General features: G+C 47.3%; 1 protein-coding gene across 2 annotated transcripts; it reads right to left on the reverse strand.

Annotated features, from left to right (window-relative positions):
• On the reverse strand, positions 1–16,446 carry MAP6D1 (MAP6 domain containing 1). 2 transcript variants are annotated; one of them, XM_065074299.1, is made up of 3 exons: positions 14,969–16,446; positions 4,335–4,452; positions 1–1,704 (listed from the first exon to the last, which is right to left on the reverse strand). In XM_065074299.1, exons 1-3 carry the CDS (start codon positions 15,466–15,468, stop codon positions 1,678–1,680), a joined length of 645 nt encoding a protein of 214 aa, XP_064930371.1. In that variant the 5' UTR covers positions 15,469–16,446; the 3' UTR covers positions 1–1,677. The 2 variants fall into 2 exon arrangements, with proteins under 2 accessions (XP_064930371.1, XP_064930370.1); XM_065074298.1 differs by having other exon boundaries at positions 1–1,755; positions 14,969–16,433.
• Positions 16,447–18,433: the final 1,987 nt, after the last annotated feature.

Consider the following 18,433-nt stretch of genomic DNA (forward strand, 5'->3'; position numbering starts at 1 on the left):
TAGCCAAAATACATTTTAATTTATTAAATTAAATCCAGTCCATTTGATAAAATACAAGCTTATTATATTACCAGTTTACTTACAACTGGGTTGATTTTTATTTTTTTTTTTAAGAAATACAGTTAATTAAGAAGAGAGACTGAATAGACAATTTATCTTTTTTTTTTTTCCAGTCAGTAAAGTCCAGGATTGAAATGAACTTAAATTGTTTGAACAAAACTGTTAAAAACATTATAAAGAGATTAAACAAGCAGATTGAATTCTTAGAAACATCTAACATGCAAGACCTCTAGTACAGTTTGAATGTTTCAAATTAATTTCAAGAAAAACGAATGTCCTGAAAAATTATTTTGGCAAGCACTGCTATAACTGTACAGTCCTCTGGGTCCAAACACATCAAGTAGAAGTTTTTCTTCTTTTTTTTTTCTTCAAAAATAATTAGCAAAAACCATGAAATAAGCAGTAGACTAATTATATTGCATAAGTCTTTGAGATGGAAACTGTAAGCCCACTACAGTCTCAATGAACAAAGGCTAAAAAATGGTTTATTGAAACACATGTACCTCAGCAAAAGTTAGATGCACACCAGTCTAAAAAAAATCGGCTTTAGAATGACATTTAAAATGGCCTATCTTAAAAATGAAGGATGTCTTACATTCTACATTACATTGTTCTTTAAGAAGAGTTTCTAAGTAACATTCACTTCTGGTTGTTCCTAGCATTAGCATTACCAATACACAGGCAATAATTTAGGAATTTCAAGGCAATCTTTTCCACCTTGCATATGCAAAGAGTTAACATTTATTAAAAGTATAAGCATGTCCTTTTCATTAAAGGATCACAGATCGCTTTAGGTAAAGTCCGTATACAATATTTACACTCGCCCTAACGGCTATATAAATTACATAAATAGTTTAGATCCTCTGCAGTCTGGTAGGTGCTTAGGTGGTTCTGTCCATGCAATCCCCTCCAAACCAGACCAGAGTGTTGCTGTCAGGGCTGGTTCCCAAAGTTCAGTCCCCTCTTGCTCCTGTGTCAGCCTACCAATTTTGGAAATATCCAGCTTTCCAGCCTTAAAGCCCTAAGACACTGCATGTGCCCATTTTATTTTAGAGTTCAACGATGCTGGCTTCCTCCAGCTTCTAAAACAACCCTGGAAGTTCAGATCAGCCCCTTTGGTGCTATGATTTCTGGTGATGCCATTTGAGGTCCTATTCCCCAAATCCCTCAAGAAGCTCAAAGTCAGCCAGACCCTCCCTGTCTTTCACTGGCCTACTTAGAGAGTGCTGCCAAAAGAAACTCTTTTTGGTTTTAATTATCCATCCCACCTGCAGTTGTTTGCTCTCCTGCCCTGTATGGTTAAATGTAGGGATGGTGCCTGCAATACAGCCTTTGCTGCCCAAAATCAATCTCCTAACGTGACACCAGCTGGCATAGCAGTGAACCTGCTCCTGTGAAAAACTAGGTCACTCCTCGCAGCGTGTTTTGCCAGTTCTGAACCAAGCGCTTTGCGGTTTGTTATGTTAACAGAAAGTGTGTGTGCATAACATTAATCATTGGAGCTGCTTTTGATAATACTGGTTCTTTGATCTCAACGCTCCTCATGAAAATTGCATAGTGATACATCTGAACAGAAACGCCACGTTTCAGCTGCCTGGGTGTGCCGAGAGTCCAGGTTCACACGTTGAGGATCCGTGAGGGCGCCTGGAAAACAGCAGAAGGGTTGGGGGAGAACCTGGTCTTCACCTCTGGGATCTAGTGGGGTGAGGGGGGAGAGAAACGTTAGTGCGACACAGGGTGCAGCTGTCTGGAGATTTTGAGGGGTCTGGAGTGTTGTGACAATCTGCTGTGTGTCTGCTCTCCCCTGTGAGCTCTTGGCTGGGCATTGATGACATTGGCCTTGGCATATGGGGTGACTCAAGGGCAGGCGTGATGCTGTGCCACCCAGGAGAGGCTCTGTTGTAACCCATCCCTTGGGCTTGGAGGTGCGTGGTGTGAGGTGGATGGCCATGGCTGGGCGGGAGCCAGGCTCTGCCACACGGAGCTGCCCTCTTCACACAGCCCTGCTGGCAAGTACTCCACAAACATCACAACAAATTCACCACTGGATTTAAGTGGTGTGTGTCAGGTCCTTAACCTTTTGAATAATGCCATCCAGGCTCCGTCAGAATGCCCCACTGTTATGCTTTATGGGGCTGCAAGCTATGTGTGCTGTGAACAGAGGCACAGAGCTGGGGTACGCAAAGGAGAAAAACTGGTTACTGACCATGCCAGGCTGTGAAACAGCTAGGACTTTGATAAGGTTGTAAACTCAGGCCTGAAGGAAAGGTGGAGGCAAGAGAGGATGCTCTTTCTCATGTCTTTTGAATCAGGATTTCATACAGTATGTAGCTGTTGTGGTTGTACTGAAGCATGAAGTACACCTGAATGCTTAAAACCCAAAGGATTTGAAATAGGACTGTCCTTAGTTGCGTATCCAGCCCAGGACTCTGGGTGAATCTGGCCATAAAACACAAAAGGATGGAAAGCTTTGCCGAGTATTCTCTTGGCACCATCTGATTAGAGAAAGAAGAGCAAGACTACATGCAAAGGGAGTATAGGGAGAGTTATCGATCTGTTTGTTGTTGTTCTTGTGTTTTTTCCATTCCTGTGGGGATGCATCTGACACACTAAGGAACAAGAGGAGCATCACAAACAGCGTGTGCACAGCTCAGTAGCTGGAGAGAAACAGAAGTCTGAATCCTACATGCAGGCTGTCAGCACAAAGCATAAACCTGACTCTCCCGTGTCCAGCAAAGCCATGGGCTTCAGGCAAGAGGGAAGGTCCAAATGGCCAAGTGTAAATCAGGGAGAGTCTGACTTCTGTTTGAACTAGTGGCTCCTCAGCACCACCTTCATTCCAGACTGCACCTTTCCTATGCTGTCTGTGAGAGAGGCTACTGTGCTTCCCTGGGGCTCCAGGAAACAGGACTTTTGCTTACATAGTCCTAGGCAGAATGTTTTTGTGTCTAGGATTCTAGTCTTCTCTTTCCCTTCCATGAGAACTGGGATAGGGACTAAGGGGCTCATCTAAGATCCTCTCCTTTGAATCCTGTCTGCCAAGCAAACACTATATTTTGCCTCTCTGGGGTCAAAATATGAGAATAAACACAAGGGTTGAAATACAAGGTTTAAGGATTAAATACCCTCTATCCTCATTGCTGCACCTCAGTAACAGCCCAGACTATTTGGAGCAAGAAGGAAGTTTCAGTGAGGTTTGCAAATTCTGTTTTGCCTATGGTCACTGTCCCACTTTCAGTGGAGCTGGATATACCCATTGTGTGCCTTGTTGCAGCAGTGTGCCTGCAATCCTCTGCGGAGGAGGCTCTTCACTGTCTGCTGATTAAACACTTCTTCCTTGGCTCCTCCAAGGCAAAGATTTACTTTTTACATGTGGCCCTGGAGTAGCTGCTATTACCTCTAACGACACAGCACTCTGCAGCTGGGGAATTCAGCCCTGGACCCGTCTCTGCTTTCCCAGTCACTTGGTGCAGCCTGTGAACAGCTTTTGCAATAGATTGTGAAGTGCCATTCTATTTGGTGGTCTAAAACAAAAAGCAGCTAAACCAGAGCCTCATCGGTGTGCACTTTCCTGATTCATGGGGATGGGGAATGTGTGGGGCCCCGCCGGGGAAAATGTCAAGTACAAAGAGAACATTTCCTCATGGGATTTTCAGTAATGCTTTCCTGTCTTTCACCAACAAGAAAATGATCTTATGCTGCTATAGAGGGTTGTAGAATCTCGGAGGAGAATCCCAAGAGCTGTGCGGCTCCACTGCTCACCACATGGATATTATCCTTGGTATTGGTAGTGGGGACAGCTTCTGCCCTTACTAGCACAGGAGAGTTTTGTCGTGTTTGGGTGGGTGCTGTTCCTTAGCCAGTGATCTGCAGACGTTCCCCTGCAAACACCTGTGTCCATGGTTGACAGCAGCACCAGAGGTTGAATCTTGCACTACAGCTGTAACACCAGTGCACACTGACTCTTCTGAGTTGTACAAGCTGTGTGTCATTCCCTCAGCTGAAGGAACTGCAAATCTTGAATTTCCTGACTGTCATGCAGCTTAAAATCTTGATCTGTGTTGAATTATGATAAGTTACGGTATGACATTCTTTAGCATGTCTCTGTGAAAGCAAGGGATGTCCACATTACCTAATGGGCAGTGATGAAAGAGTGGTCAATGAGGACATGGTTTTGTTTTACATGCACCACACCAATAACAAATTAGGAGTTCCTGATACCTACTTTGGGCTTTACTCACATTGACTTTGTGATTAAAAAAAATGTTAATTACCTTAAAATCTGCCTTGTAGCTTGTCTCTTGAACAAAATGGTCTTCTGGGATAATGAAGCCTTGCTTTGTCTTTATAGGCTTGGATGGTTTTACTCCAGTCCATGCACGATACTCTTGCCTGAAATGAGATTGTCAAGACAGAAGAACCCATAAAACACAACATACAGGGTACTTCTGCTCAGTGGTTGCAAAGCCAGAAAGCAAGGCTGGTTACAATCAGCTTGTAAGACTGAACTTGTCGAATGTATACTGAGAATAAAAGAACTGAGCCTAGGGGCCTGCCTCTCTTAGAAGCCTGGGCTGAAAGATGCAGCAGACCGGGCTAACTGGCTGCCCTGACTTAACTATTTTTTTATTCCTGTAAAAATGTGCACTCTCCCAGAGGTGCTCAGTGCTTTCCTCCTGGGTAAGAAAAAGTCAGGGTGACTTTTTGCTTGATAGCTCATTGATCATTTACAGTGTAAAACATTGTCTGGCTTATTGGCTGCTTACAATGTGAAACATCTTGGTCTGGGGCTGTGGGTGCCCAGCCCTCACATGCATGGAGGGACACTGCTGATGTTCCCTTACTTGGCTCCAGCTCTCTCGACAGCTGGCACGTTTGCTCATGTGTGCTGTGCTGTGCCTCTGCAGCAACTCAGTCTGAAATGTGTTCCAAGGGAGACACCAGCCCAGCAGGAAGATGCTTCTGCTGATGATTTTCCTTCAGGCAGGGGCAAGTGTTTTCACTTTGCACAATAATGTCTGAGAAGAAGACACTTGGCTGGTTTATTATTGGAGCGGTGACATCTCAGAAATGGGTGCAGAGACTGCACTGAGGGAAGGGGCAGTACAGGTTTTGAGAGCACAGAAGAACAGCATGGCAGGGTCTCTGCTTCATTGTATCTCTTGTCACAAACAGGCTGCACTAATGCCCTCTCCATTCAGACCTTCTGGATGCTGCAGTAGCAGCCAGCTGAGCTGGCTTGTTTGTTCTCAGGAGAAGACAGAAGTCTCCTCTGTTTGTGTTATGTATCTCTGGCAACCAATTCAGGCAGCTTCTGTAGCAAAAGGAGAGGCAACTAACCAAGATGTGAAAATTGTATGTTCATACTCTGGCATACTTAAATAATAACTGCATTTTACTAGCTGTTTATACACAGGATCAAGGTGTAAGACTAAGTTCTGAGCCATGCCCAAGCCACGGAAATAGGGTGTTTTAGTGTGTTGAGCTTAGCTTTGATCCCAGCCTTTCTGATTTTCATTTTTCCCAAGCATGATATTTGCTATTTTAGCTGCAAATTCCTCTTTTAAAAATCTTGTTTAAAGTGTTTAAGTGTGGAATATGATTTTAAAATGTGTAGTTTGGTTTTGATCCTTTTAGCATATTACCAAAATAACTGCTGCCTCCTTTCTGCTTGATTTTTAAACATAGACTCAGCCTTAAAATGCTGCCTCTTTTCTTGGTTGATTTGTAGATACAGGGTGCAACCCTGGACTGTTTCTAAGACAAATGAAGAAACAAGTATGCTAATGAAATTAATTCTAAAAAAAATAGGTTACTGTCTCTGGACTGAGCTAGCTGCTGGCACTGGCCTACTGTCAGGACAGAAGAGTGTGGGTGCAGGCACAAGCAGATGGGCAGAAGCTGCAGCCGGGACTGACAGCAGTTTATCAGCTTGAGTGGAGGCGGAGCAAGTTAAATCCACTCAGTAACAGATATTGCTCTACAGAAGAGCTTCCTGCCCATTGGAAAGGAAAACCAGGCCCCTGTCAAGGCTGTCTATGTGCCTTGCAAATCTTTTTTTTAATTGGTTTGCTCTCGCTGTTCTGAGCTGCCACCTTCTATCTTCCCTGCATCTTGCTGTCCCAGCTTGCTCAGGCAGCAGGTAAGTGCCTGCAAAGCTCGCCCAGTGCTGGTGCTGAAGTTCCTGGTGTTTTAGCACGTCAGGATAAGGAAGCACCTTTGCAGAAGGGTGATTTTTGGCCAAGCGATGCCTCAGGAAGGCAACCTTTCAGCAGGGAATCCCAGACATGTGTGAATGCTGAGTTAAATCTGAGCTCTGCTCTGCTGCGCAGCCAGAGGGGGGACACAGAGCTACTGGGCAAAATACCAGCAAAATGGTAAAAAGCCATCAATTACTTCCCAGCAGTTTCCAGGAACTGGAGCCTGCTGCCCCTCATAAAGTTGCGTTGCCTCAAAGATGCTGGTGCCATTGATTCCTGACCATTCATCTTTGTGCCGGCTGTCTCCCCGCTGCATTACGCTGCAGTGGAGTGTGTTCCCAGCTTTCCATGAATGACTGTGCTGCCTGTCTCTGCAGCCAGCTCTGTCTCGCTGCTTCATAGCAGATCATTTGCTGATTTGGCAGGCGCCCAAACACAGCCCTTTTGGATCACAGGACCCTCATTTTGGCTAGAAGTCAAAGCATTCTCCTCTCAGCCTGGATAGCCCAAACTATTTTTGAGGCACCTACATGCAGTGAGGAGACGCTTTGCCGTCACCCATGGAAACAGAAAAGTGAGGGCAAATAGTCACAGCTCAGACCCACAGCAGTATTACTGGAATCAGTATTTTCCCCTGGGGGAACCCAGGACTCTGATCCACAGAGAAGGGACTGAGCAAAACAGAGATGACGTATCCCCTTTGGGAGTCAAGGTACTTGAAGCACAAGAAGAAATGAAAATTGTAACCTTTGGTTCAGAAAGTACAGCTAACTAAATTTGCTCTGCCTTTCGGGTTGCACGACACGTGCACCCATCTCCAGCTGTATAGCAAGGAATCAGAAGGAACATGAGCCCAAATACCACTTTTCTGACTTGGTTATTATAGAAATCTGTCTTGGAGTCATCAGTGGAGTCAAAATGCATGAGCTACTTAGAGCCTGGGGAATGTTACTTAGTTTAAGATGTCAAGTGATTTACTTGTCAAGATTTACTGACTTTCTCCCACCATTTGCTTCCTGTGCTTGAAGAAGCCAATGCATCAGGTCAATCTCAGCTGGTGCGTTGCCTCTCCCTCCCTTCCCAGTGTCTGACACCATGGCTAGTGTCTCATCCCAGATCACACAAGTAGCATTATTAGCAAGAGAACAGCATGGTGGGAGAGGAATTTACAGAAATGGTATGGAGAAAGGGAAAGCCCTGTGTGGTGTGGTGTCCAGCTCCTGTTGGGGATGAACAAGACACACTGACTGTTGCTGCTGGAGACAGTCATCTTCGTCCTTCCTGCTGTACCCCCTCCCTTTCCTCCTCCTTGTCCCTAGACAGCAGCTGTTGTCAGGTTATTTTGGGGCTGCAAGCGCCTGAAGTGGAGGGCGAGTAGCCTCCAAGCCTATAATTCAGCATCCAGGCTCTCTTTAGTTTCTCTTTTGTTCTTCATTGTTACAACCTAGAGGTGAGATTTTCTGATCTCTGTAAATAGAAATGACCCAGTGGTACTTATAAGTACTGAAGCACCAGGGCTGTGAAAGAAAAAGGCCTCCCGAGTTATAGGCAGGCTTTAAAATAGCAGGGACCAAAGGGGAGGAAAGGCTGCTTTTGTGTACTGCTGTTTCTTCACCTCTGACTCACTGGGAGGAATAAACAGCAGCTCCCTGCGGGTGGCTGCCCCGTTACTCTGTGGAACAACTTTGATCACGTAAATCACTGGTTTGTGGATCATTTGTTTGCTCTTTCTTGTAATTGGTTAATAGAGCCCGTGGAAAGGCATTTATTTTATACTGCGTCAGGACGTGGCTGGAGGGGCAGGTTTGGATCGATTCAGTGTGGAGAGCGGGAGGCTGGTGACCCGCTGGGACAGTTCAACCCCACAGCAGTGATGGGAAATGGAGCAAGTGGGAGTGCAGCTAATGTGTATGCTGGAAACAAACAATCAAACGAGGTTGGACTGTAATTACCAGAGGGTTACTACGAAGCCCAGCTTTGAAGAGAGCTGTTTCAGCAAGCTGGTGGTTGTGTGCCAGTGAGCAGGACCCCTGCACCAGGGCTGTCCAACAGACAAGACACAGTGAGTCGGGCGGGGGGATGTTCTCACCACAATCTGTTGTGCGGCCTCGCAGACTTCAGGGCATGATTTGGGAATGATGGATTCAGGACGGGTCCTTCTATTCCTCCCTGCAGCTCAGGTTGCTGAGTGCTGTGAGCTGTGTGGCCACTGGAACCTGTGCTGCCTTTGGGCTCTTCCCCCATTTAATGCTCTTCACAAATGTTTTCTGGCCTTGCAGAGAAAGCCGCCTGCAAAATCTTTATTTTACTGATCTTGTGAAAATTTAAACTAGTGTTGTTGGTTTTTTTTCACTGAGATGAAGGGCGTTTCTACCAGGGGTGGGGAGGCAGAGGGCAGAAATAACCAGCTGTGCTGTTTGCAATACTGGGGCTGCCATTTCCAGACAGATTCACCTTCAGTATTTATATTATTCCTTTGCCCCACCAGTGCCATCACAGTTGGTGCTGTAGTACCTCATATTTGTCACGGTTTGCTTCATATGATTAATTATCAGTGGCATTCTGAGCCACTGCATTATAATCCAATTTATCATTTAAGAAACAGAGAAAAATGCTCATCCTGTATAGCTGAACATAACTCTGAGCTACACTGCCTGAGATAGCCTGCACTTATTCTTCCACTGCCCTCTTCCTTCTCATACCAAGCACACCAGTGACAATTAAGTGGCATAGTGAGCATTTGTTTCATTTCCTCTTCAGGTGGAAAGTTCTGTGTACATTTTGGGGGTCTCTGTTATTAAGATTTTATTTTCAAAGTACACACTACTCTAGACATCTGTTGGGGAAGCCAGACTGCTGTGTGGGGTTTGGGCAGAAGGTGGTATGGGTGTTTTTCCTCTAAGCTGTGTTAGACACCAGTGCAGTGCTGGAGGCCCTTCCAAGCTTGGGACACACAGGAGCAGATTGTCTCCATCCTCCTATCCAGCCAAAGACCACAGGAATGGGGGAAAGGTTGATGGAGGGGAAAAAAATAGAGATAGAGCTAGACCAGCACACAGGAATTACAGAAAAGGAAAGCAGAAGACATCTGGCTGTTCCCTGTCTCGGCTCTCCATTGCAGCAGAGTCAGGCAGTACCTGGAGCTGCTCATAACTCACCAGAGAGAAGCAACAGCAAAAGATCAGACTGAAGGGCCAGGAAAAATAACTTAAGCTTCAAACTGTTGTCTTAGGGTGAGTGGGGGGGGCTTGCTCTGCTTGCAGACAGATCCCCGAGGAAGGAGCACTTAGAGCAGTATGACAGGACAGGCAGCTGCTTCCCTCTTACTGGAGCTGTGTGAATGAGGGTTTCTGGGTAGGTCTTATGGTCTTGGCTTCTGTCATTATTCCACTTCCCATTCTTCTCTAACTTAACTTTGGGTGTACTTTGAGTGGAGAAAATTCCTCCTACCTTTACACAACAGCTTTGAATATTCCGCATTTCAGTTCTGCAGCATACTTTGCACAACAGACTTCCTCTCTTGAGCCACTATTTCCAGCCCCCTTGCTCTCTCCTCCTGCAGCTCTGTCCGCCTTCAAGTCCCTCCTTGCCCCAGGCAGGCTATGCAGTGCACAGCGAGTCTCTCTGGATCCATCCCAATGCCTGCACCAAGCAAGCTTACTTCTTAAATAGCGTAAAAATCAGAGGCTTCAGTATTAATTTCCCCAAGCAGCAAGATACTTAAGAATGTAAAGATAACTGTAAGCCTTGATTATAAAAGCTTTACTCATATAATTAAGGATAAGCATGTGTTTAAATATCGTGCTGGATCAAGGATGGAGCTCCTCATACGCAGTACTGTTAACCCTGCCAGCTCAGGTGTGTGCCATGATCCCATACATTGCCAAACATGAGGGCAGGTGTTTTCTCTGTTTTCTTCTTTATAGATGAAATAAGATGCTTTTCAATGTGAAACAACCACCACAGTTCACTCTGCCGTTTTGCAAAAGCACTATTTGAAGGCAGGTGAACAATACAGACAGCCAAGTAACTGTGACTGCATACACAGACATGGGGAAAAGTGTCCTTCCCCTTCACTCTGCAGTATCTCCCTTTGTGGGAGAAAGTCTCTGCTCCATGGTCACAGTGCCACAAACAGCACATGCTGAATACTCACACAAGAAGAGGGGAGTTCAGTTTGCTGAGGGATCTTCCACCCTGCAATGCTACACCAGGCCCTTTCCCCTTAATGACCTCAGCTCTTTACACATTTTCTTTTCAACAAAACAGGATTGCTCGCTCTGGGTGAGCAGGAAACCCCATTGACCTCTGGGCCCTCGGTTTTCTCTGCTTTACTGTTGTGCCTCCCACCTATGAACAAGGCGGGTGCTCTCAACTCTCACACCCGCTCAAAACACCTGTAATTCAGAAACACCAGCTGCAGAGACTAGGCTCTGCTTGGGACTGGTAGTGTGTGTGTGCAGAAATTCGGTCATCATCCCCCTTCTCTGAGTACTAATACAAGCAAAGCCATTGGGTGGAGGAAGAAAAGGCAAAACGATTGCTCACAGCTCTGATGCAAGGTTTTCATTTATACATTTGAAGTGCTTTCTGGAAACTGGCAGGTTACCAAAGGGGAAACTGAGGTCTGAAGCGACCTAAAGAAGTACAGCTGAGCCTTGAACAGGGCTCTTCTCCCAGCAATATCAGGCCTGGCAGAGACGTTGTGCCTTCATCCCCCTTGTCTTCCAACATGGTAAGAAGATGACATCCAGATAACAGAGCCAGCTGGAGATACCTGCTGACAGCACCAGCTTCTCTCACCTGCTGTAGAAGGGAGCTAAGTAAAGCACTCATCTACTTCTAAAACGTCTGCTAAATGCAATTAAGACTTAGTGCTACAGTTAACTGTGTGCAAATCTCTGCTGTGTCAGAAATACACAGCACCTGCAACTTGCTGCTGAAAGGGAGAAGCCGCTTCCATGACCCCCAAGGACAAACCCTCAGGGAAGCGCAGAGAAGGTGGCTCAGCGCATCCTTCCTCCTCCTCCCGCGTCAGTAAGGTGTGATCTACCGCAACCGCCTGCAGCAGTCCGCAGCATCTTTTTGCAGTTGAAGCACATCCCATTTTAGCCTTTCAAGTGCAGCTTGTATCGATCTGCCTCAGTCCATGTGCCTGAGCTCCCCCATGTAGCCCAGTTGGGGTTTGACTTCATTCAGGCCCTGCAGAATTCCAGGAACTGGAGCGGTCCCAAAGATTTGTGGACATGGGGCAATAGTTTGGAGGGCAGGCAGCTGCACTGTTCTTCCACTCTTTATACAGAGTTATGCTTTCAAAATTAAAAATATCTTTGCTTCCTCAGAGGTACAGGTATTCTTCCAAAATCCCCTCCACCTTTATTTTCTTCTGGCCATAGAAAGGCTCCCCTAGAAGTCACTAGCAACGGGACTGGTCTTCGTCACTGATCCTGGGAGTTTATTTTGTTCTGGGAAATGCCAGGTCAGACTGACTGGCTGCACCACATACAGCCAGTTTTGTATGCAGCTGAGTTTCCATATGAGCTTAAAAAACAGTGCAGAGACAAAGATGTAGCAAGGACTTGCAGAATGAAGCCTCACGGGAGCGGTGCTCTGATGCACAAAAACATATCAAATAATGCTGAACGTTACATGGGACTCACCACTGCACTTAAGTGTTTCACAGAAACAAACATGCAATAGGCTGTTACCGTCAAAATCCCTGAACTAAAAAGAAACAAACGAAACCTAAAAAACCTCCACCACCTTTCAGAATTAAGGAAGAATACCACTACTGCCATTAAAAGCTTGGAGTGGGCCATGTATCAATGCTAAATTTTCTGCGCTGTCTTGTTCAAGCTGTTCTTTCCCTCCCTTCAAGATCTTTTCTCTTTAACATTAAGCAAGCCCAGCCAGCTGCTGAGACCTGACAGAGTCACAAAACACAGCTGGAAGCTGCTGACTGGCAGTGTCCACGCTGCAGGAGCAGATCCTGATGGTGGGAGCGTTGTGGAGTGGGCCTGACCTGGTGGGGAGCAGAGCCAGGAGCACCTCGCACACAGGACTCAAAATGACCCGTTTCTTGTGCGGATGGACACAGGCCCCCATACACAGAGTCTGGTCCTCAGGGCTGCAGGGCTGAGCCGTAGGAAATGTCTGATATTCCTGCAACAGCAGAAAAGGGGGAAATCTTCCCAAGGTTCTCCGTAGAAAGGAAATTAGGGTGTCTAACCAAGAACCATGTGCATTTTTCACAACTTTGCTCCTCTAACTTTCTACCTCCACTGTCCCCTACATGTGTATCTCTGTGTCTCCCTTTTCTCAGATCCCCTAAAGGCATTATGTATCTCACACCCAACCTCCTCATCAGCTGGAGGGTTCAGCACCCTCCAGCAGCCCCTGGTAATAGAAATCCCTTTGCTGTGCCTCTACCACAGCTGATCTGCCTTTCCTGCTTTCCCAGCATCCTCATCTGTGTGTGGACACAGCTTATAAGAAGTGCGGCAGATCCTAGCTGCTAGAGGTTAGTGGAGCTGTGTGTGGCCACTGAGGAACAGGTTAGTGCACCAGTTGGGTCCTTCTGGTCTTTGTTAGGAAGATGAAGAACATCAACACTTAATGGTGCTGTTTGACTACAGCCTGAAGATGAAGTATGTGTTTGCAGACTGCAATACTGTCTTTGGAAAATAATACGGTAAGAGGAAAGCTCCTGTTTAGTCTTTCTTAAAGAAAAAGTAACAAATCCAAAACAAAATAGACCCTTGCAGCTTGTGAAGCTGTTGTGGACCTTTCTCCTGCTGCTTATTCTGAGTCCTGTGACTTTTCTAGGTTGCTCTGACTGGTATGGGCATTTTTTGCATTTGCAGTGTTGTACTGGGTAATAATTAAAAGCGACTGTGGGCATCACTGGAATAAGACCAAGGTGGCTGGGCTTGTATAGCCCTGTCCGCATTAGTTGTACTGTGTAGCCTTTGAACAGCTTAAAGGTGTTATGTGAGAGCTCTGTTCTGATGTGGCTGCTGTAGCTTGTGCTTCTGTCCTTGTCCTGCACTGCTCCTCTCATCAGCTGAGAGGAGTTCCTCGACTACTTTTAAGTCTTACCAACAAGCAAATCACAACAAATTTTACAAAAAGTGTCTCATTTTGGCCAGTGTTTATCCTGTGGCCTGCACATTTCTTGCTCTTTCATGACAATAGTTGAGATCCCTGTGTAAGAGTAGACAAGTCAGAGGGAAGAAAGATGCAAGAAGTGACTCTGAGTGTTGGAACAGCTGTAGGGAAGCTGCAGCCCTAATGCAGGCTATTGTGCCCTTCCTCTGGGATCAGGCTGAAGAAACAGGGCAGGGTTCAACAACAGGGGTATTGATGTGTTTCTGAAAGTTGAACCTTGCAAAGTCTTGTAACTAGGTGGGTTTCTCTGCAGTAATTCCTGTGCTGCTTGGAAATCTAGAAGTGCTTTTCTTCAGAGTTAATCATCACTCCGTGATTCTCCTATGAGATGTGGCAAAGGATGAAATAGCACATACACTTAAACACTGCAGTTATTCCTCCCAGAGTCCACATGTTAACTGTGCTAGTGCCAGGGCAGCTGCCTGCATGAGGAGGAGTGGGATAAGCAATATGCTCTCCTGTGCAGGCCTGTACTCCTTCCCAGGGTCCACAGTGTGCCTGCCTTAAGAGCATTGTGAAAAACAATCTAATGAACTGCAATTATGAAATGTCTCCTAGGTACATAATAGATAATAAGTGTCTAAATACTTGGGATTCTGTTGGAATAAAAATAGCTATTCTATTAATATACCTTGCAGATACACTAAAATCTGCTAAGCATCATTGTTAGGGAGTGTGTGGTAACAACGTGAAACTGGCACAATATTTAACAGCAGCTTTGTAGGAGCTGAAATCCCCTCACCTTCCAGGGGATGAATTTAGGTGCATCCTGTCTGATTGTTTTTTTCCAGAGAGTGAGTGGTTGTAAACAGTCATATTGATCACAGGGAAAGGAAGGCATCAATAACATAAAAGTCAGTTGTTTTTAAAGCTCTTTGGGAAAGGTGGTTTATGGCAATTTTTCCTATTGAGCATATCGACATATTTTTGCGGGTACATCCCCTGTTGCCTTCGTGCCTCAGTAATTCTTGGTTCAACTTGAACGTGGCGTTCCAGGAATTTTAAAGGAAAAAGATGATGGCACTGACAGATTTGGGGAGCACAGTACGGTGCCACTAAGAACGAACAGCTCCGGGGCAGCCCCAGCTGTCAGGAGCCCTGTGTCCCCCATCAGCGGGTGAGGAAAGGATGGCTGGGGGATGGCACCCGGGATCACACCCCGCTTGCGCTCTGAACCGCGGCAGGAGCTGGGAAAGGCAGGGCGGCTCAGCCGTGTCGGGGCGGTGCGCCCGGCCGGGCTCTGCTGCAGAGCTGTACGGACGGTGCTGGCAGGGCTCAGACACCCGCCTGGAGAGCGGGCGACGCTTTTAAGGACCGCGCTTCCAAAAGCAAACGTGGCTTAGGCGACAGGTTGAACCCACTGGCGAGACGGCAGCCCCTGCCTTCCCCCCCGCTTCTCCCCTTGGTTACCGCTTCCCCCCGCGCCGCCGTCGCTTGCCGGCATCCCCACCCCGCGTTGCGGAGGAGCATCCATTGGCCGCGGTACGGAGCACCCCCGGGGCTCGGGCTGGGGAGCGCGGCGGTCATCTGGGCCCGGTTACCTGTAGGAGGTGGTGTGGCCGCCGTCCACCTGTAAGCGCGGCCGGAGCTGCTCGGGGCCGCCGCAGCCGTCCGCCGCCGGCCGTCCGCCGCCGCCGGGCAGGGCGCAGGCGGCGCGGCCCGGGGCGGGCTGGGGGGCGGCCCCGTCCCTCCCGCCGCTGCTGGCGCTGACCCAGGGGAAGGCGTCCCTCCTCGGGAGGGGCCACGCTCTGAAGTCCCTCCGGTACTGGGTCTCCGCCGAGAAGGGCTCCCCGGCCGCGACCGTCCGGCCCTTCCTGCGGCCGCTCGGCTTCCCAGCGGCGGGGTCCCGCGGGCGGGGGGCCGGGGCGGGCGGGCGAGCGCTGCCCCGCGCGGGGGGGCCGCCGCGCTGGGGCGTCCCGTCCTCCTGCTCCTCGATGTCCGAGTAGTTGTGGATGGTGAGCGGCACGGAGAGGTCGGACTTGTCCAGCTGGCTCCAGAAACGGGCCAGGCAGCACACCCGGCTGATGCAGGGCCAGGCCATGGCTGCAGCCCCCGCCTCGCCCGCAGCGGCGCCCGCAGCCGGCCGGGTACCCGGCTTCAGCCCTCATCGGCGGCAGCCCCTCCTCCCGCCGCCCCCTTCCCCCGGTGCTGACACCCCCTCTCCGGGATTACGGCCCGCACACGTGACCCGGGCTGCCGGCAGGAGCTCCGTGCGGCTGTCGGTGCCGGCGGGGGCTGCCGGCGATGCGGGGAAAAGCCGCCGACACCGGACCCTGCGCCGGGGCCACGCCGGGAGGCGGCTCCGAGCGATGCTGCGGGGCGGCGGCATCCGAGCCGGGCTGCGGGGCTGGCTGCCTTCCCGGGTACCGGCTCTACCTCGTCGTGCGCCTTCCAGTCCCATGCCTGTTGTAGTGCGTTAGGATCCTCTTTCCGTTCCCGGGAAGTTCCGCAGTACGCCCGATCGCAGGCAGCGGCCGAACGAGGGATATTGCTCTGCTCTAGCTGGGTAGTGTTGCTTAACTGTAACTTCAAGTTGTCAGTAACCATTTGTGATTAGAGAAAGCATTTGTATACGAAACCTGATGTTTATGAAATAAGTAATCTGCATAAGAAATAGCAGCTTTGCAGTGTTAGTTTCCAATAGCTTTGTACAAAACAAAACCTCACCACAGCCAACCAACCTCTCTTAACACCTCCCGTCCTTCATTTACATTAATAGTTTAACTGCTTCGCTTTAAAAATACTGCCTATTGATGAAGATCCAAGCTTTGATTACATATTTAACACATGATCCACATCATTTACTGTTTGCCAGAGACTGGAAAGCCCAGCTTTTCTTTGTACATTCACGTTCAAAACCAAACAGTCCTGGTGCAAGCCACTGAAGCTGACAGAATTACATCGAGGATAAGTACGGCTTTTGAAATTCAGCATGTTATGTAATAAATGGCTACAGGCCAGAATGCTCTTCCACAATTCCCCATTCACTGTGTTACTAAAGAAGAAGCTGAATCTCCCAACGGGTCACCAAACTATGAAATCTAATGCTGTAAGAGTGAGGAATACAGATAAACTGAAATGCCACCTATTAGAAAATTATCTATTTAAAGGCTAACTAGACAGGTAATTTATAATGTAATAATCTAATTACAGGTGGTTATCTGATAAGATCTAGTAAGAAATTAATTATGCAGTGGAACTTGAAAAGCTAAGATTTACTGCTTTATTTCAGCTGAGCGGTCTGTATTCGTATCATATTAGCATCTCAGATTTCAGATTTACACCTGCTTCTGGTGGGGAGGAGGGCTATGAATGTAGATAAGGACTGAGGCAGAACCTGTCCTTCAGTGTTTGGCCTCTCTTTGAAACAGTTATCAAGGGACAGAAAGAAATTCCTTTGCAGGTGATCCTGTTGTCCTAAATATCAGATTTGACGCTGCTATTAGTTTTGATTTCACACACCCCCTCACCTCATGCACGTCAGGGCAGAGAGACTCAGAAGTTTGAGGTAACAATGTTTCTGTCCCACACGGAAGTCTTGACACAATAACATCTGAGATACTGGATACTGCATTTCATTTGTTGCCTGAAAACCCCACAAACCTAATTTCACTTCTAGGAATGTGCAGGGAGGTATTTCTTATTTTTCTGCCTTCCCCCCTCCCCCCTCCAACTACTCTGCTCTACAAAGTAGCTTTTTAAATCAATAATATTTGGGTGAAATGTAGAACACTTTACCCTAATAAAGGGAAATAGATTTTTACAGTTGTGGGAGAAAACAGAATGTCCACTTTATCATCTGTTATCACTGGCACACTACAAATGATGCTCTGATCCCTGTTCCTAGGCCTGACTTAGCAAAATACATTGGAGAATAAATTGGATGTCTCTGCTCTCCCTGTGCCTGCCACTTCCTAGTACTGAGTTCAGCTCTGGCACCGCATGTTTCAGAGCTCACCTGCAGCATCAGGGATGCTTGAAGCAGCTGCTCATCCGGGCTGGGAGGATGCAACTGGCACAAAGGCGATCTTGGACAGGGAAAACGGAAGGAGCTGGATAACATTTGAAAGTTTTCTGCATTTAGATTTATCATGATTAAAAGCTGGAGCCGGAGTGGGAATACTACAACAGTAAGACAAAGGCAAGGCATCAAGTCAGAAAGCAAAACAGCTGCTGCTGCCAGGACTGGGGGCTGAAAGCTCAAACAGTTTGCTCTAATACTAAAATGAAACTTCAGTAGAGCAGATCACTACACTGGAGCAAAATATTCCTTAAAATATGGCAAGGCCACAGCAGGCTTTCTTAAAAGCTGTTGAAAACGGATGAAGGATTGTGTCTCTGCATGATTAACCATGACTTTATACTTACTGCTATTTTCCTGCACAAACACTAGTTGCTGCCTCTGCCAAGCACCCACATAATTACCACATTGTAATTTTATTCACAATAAGCTCTTTGAAAAGGGGGAAAAAAGTCTTCCCATGTGGTTGGTTTTGTTCTAGGTGGGGTTTTTTTTTCCTCATTCTTCTAAATTCTTTACCATTCAAAGGTGTGACTAAATACTGAGATATTGCATAAACCAATGCCAGATTTTGCAAGAAGGGCATTTGCTTGCCAGAAACGTGTCTTATTTACTCTAGCGAGCTGTCATAACTCCACATCATTACTTGTCTGACTTGAGTATTGACTTTTCTATTGCGGTTTTAAAGCTGTTTAGGACCAGAGAAGATAGTTTACCTTTGGCAGACAATGTTGCACAAAGGCTCTGATGCAAAATGATGTGTGCTTGGCTGTGTGAATGTGTGTGTACAACCTTACCTGTGTTTAACACCTCTAGGGTTTCTGTAAATGAGGAAGATTCAGGTACTGGATAGCCTTGAGAAAGTGAATGCTGTTAGGCCTAAAGTTAAGGAGAAGCTTAGGCATGAGACCCTCAAACCAGAGCCACTGACAGAAAAGATGGTGACTTCCAAACATCTCTGGCAGTTCCAGGTTGTTTGTTCAGG

The sequence above is a fragment of the Columba livia genome, chromosome 9, assembly GCF_036013475.1.
Source record: "Columba livia isolate bColLiv1 breed racing homer chromosome 9, bColLiv1.pat.W.v2, whole genome shotgun sequence".
Taxonomy (NCBI): Eukaryota; Metazoa; Chordata; class Aves; order Columbiformes; family Columbidae; genus Columba; species Columba livia.

Bases quoted from the DNA above. Each gene is read 5' to 3' on its own strand.
- MAP6D1 (XM_065074298.1), bottom strand. From the start codon at position 15,468: ATGGCCTGGCCCTGCATCAGCCGGGTGTGCTGCCTGGCCCGTTTCTGG. The intron at 4,453-14,968 runs GTAACCGGGCCC...ATCTCATTTCAG, and splicing joins GGCCACACCACCTCCTACAG to GCAAGAGTATCGTGCATGGA. The intron at 1,756-4,334 runs GTAATTAACATT...TCACCCCACTAG, and splicing joins GCTACAAGGCAGATTTTAAG to ATCCCAGAGGTGAAGACCAG.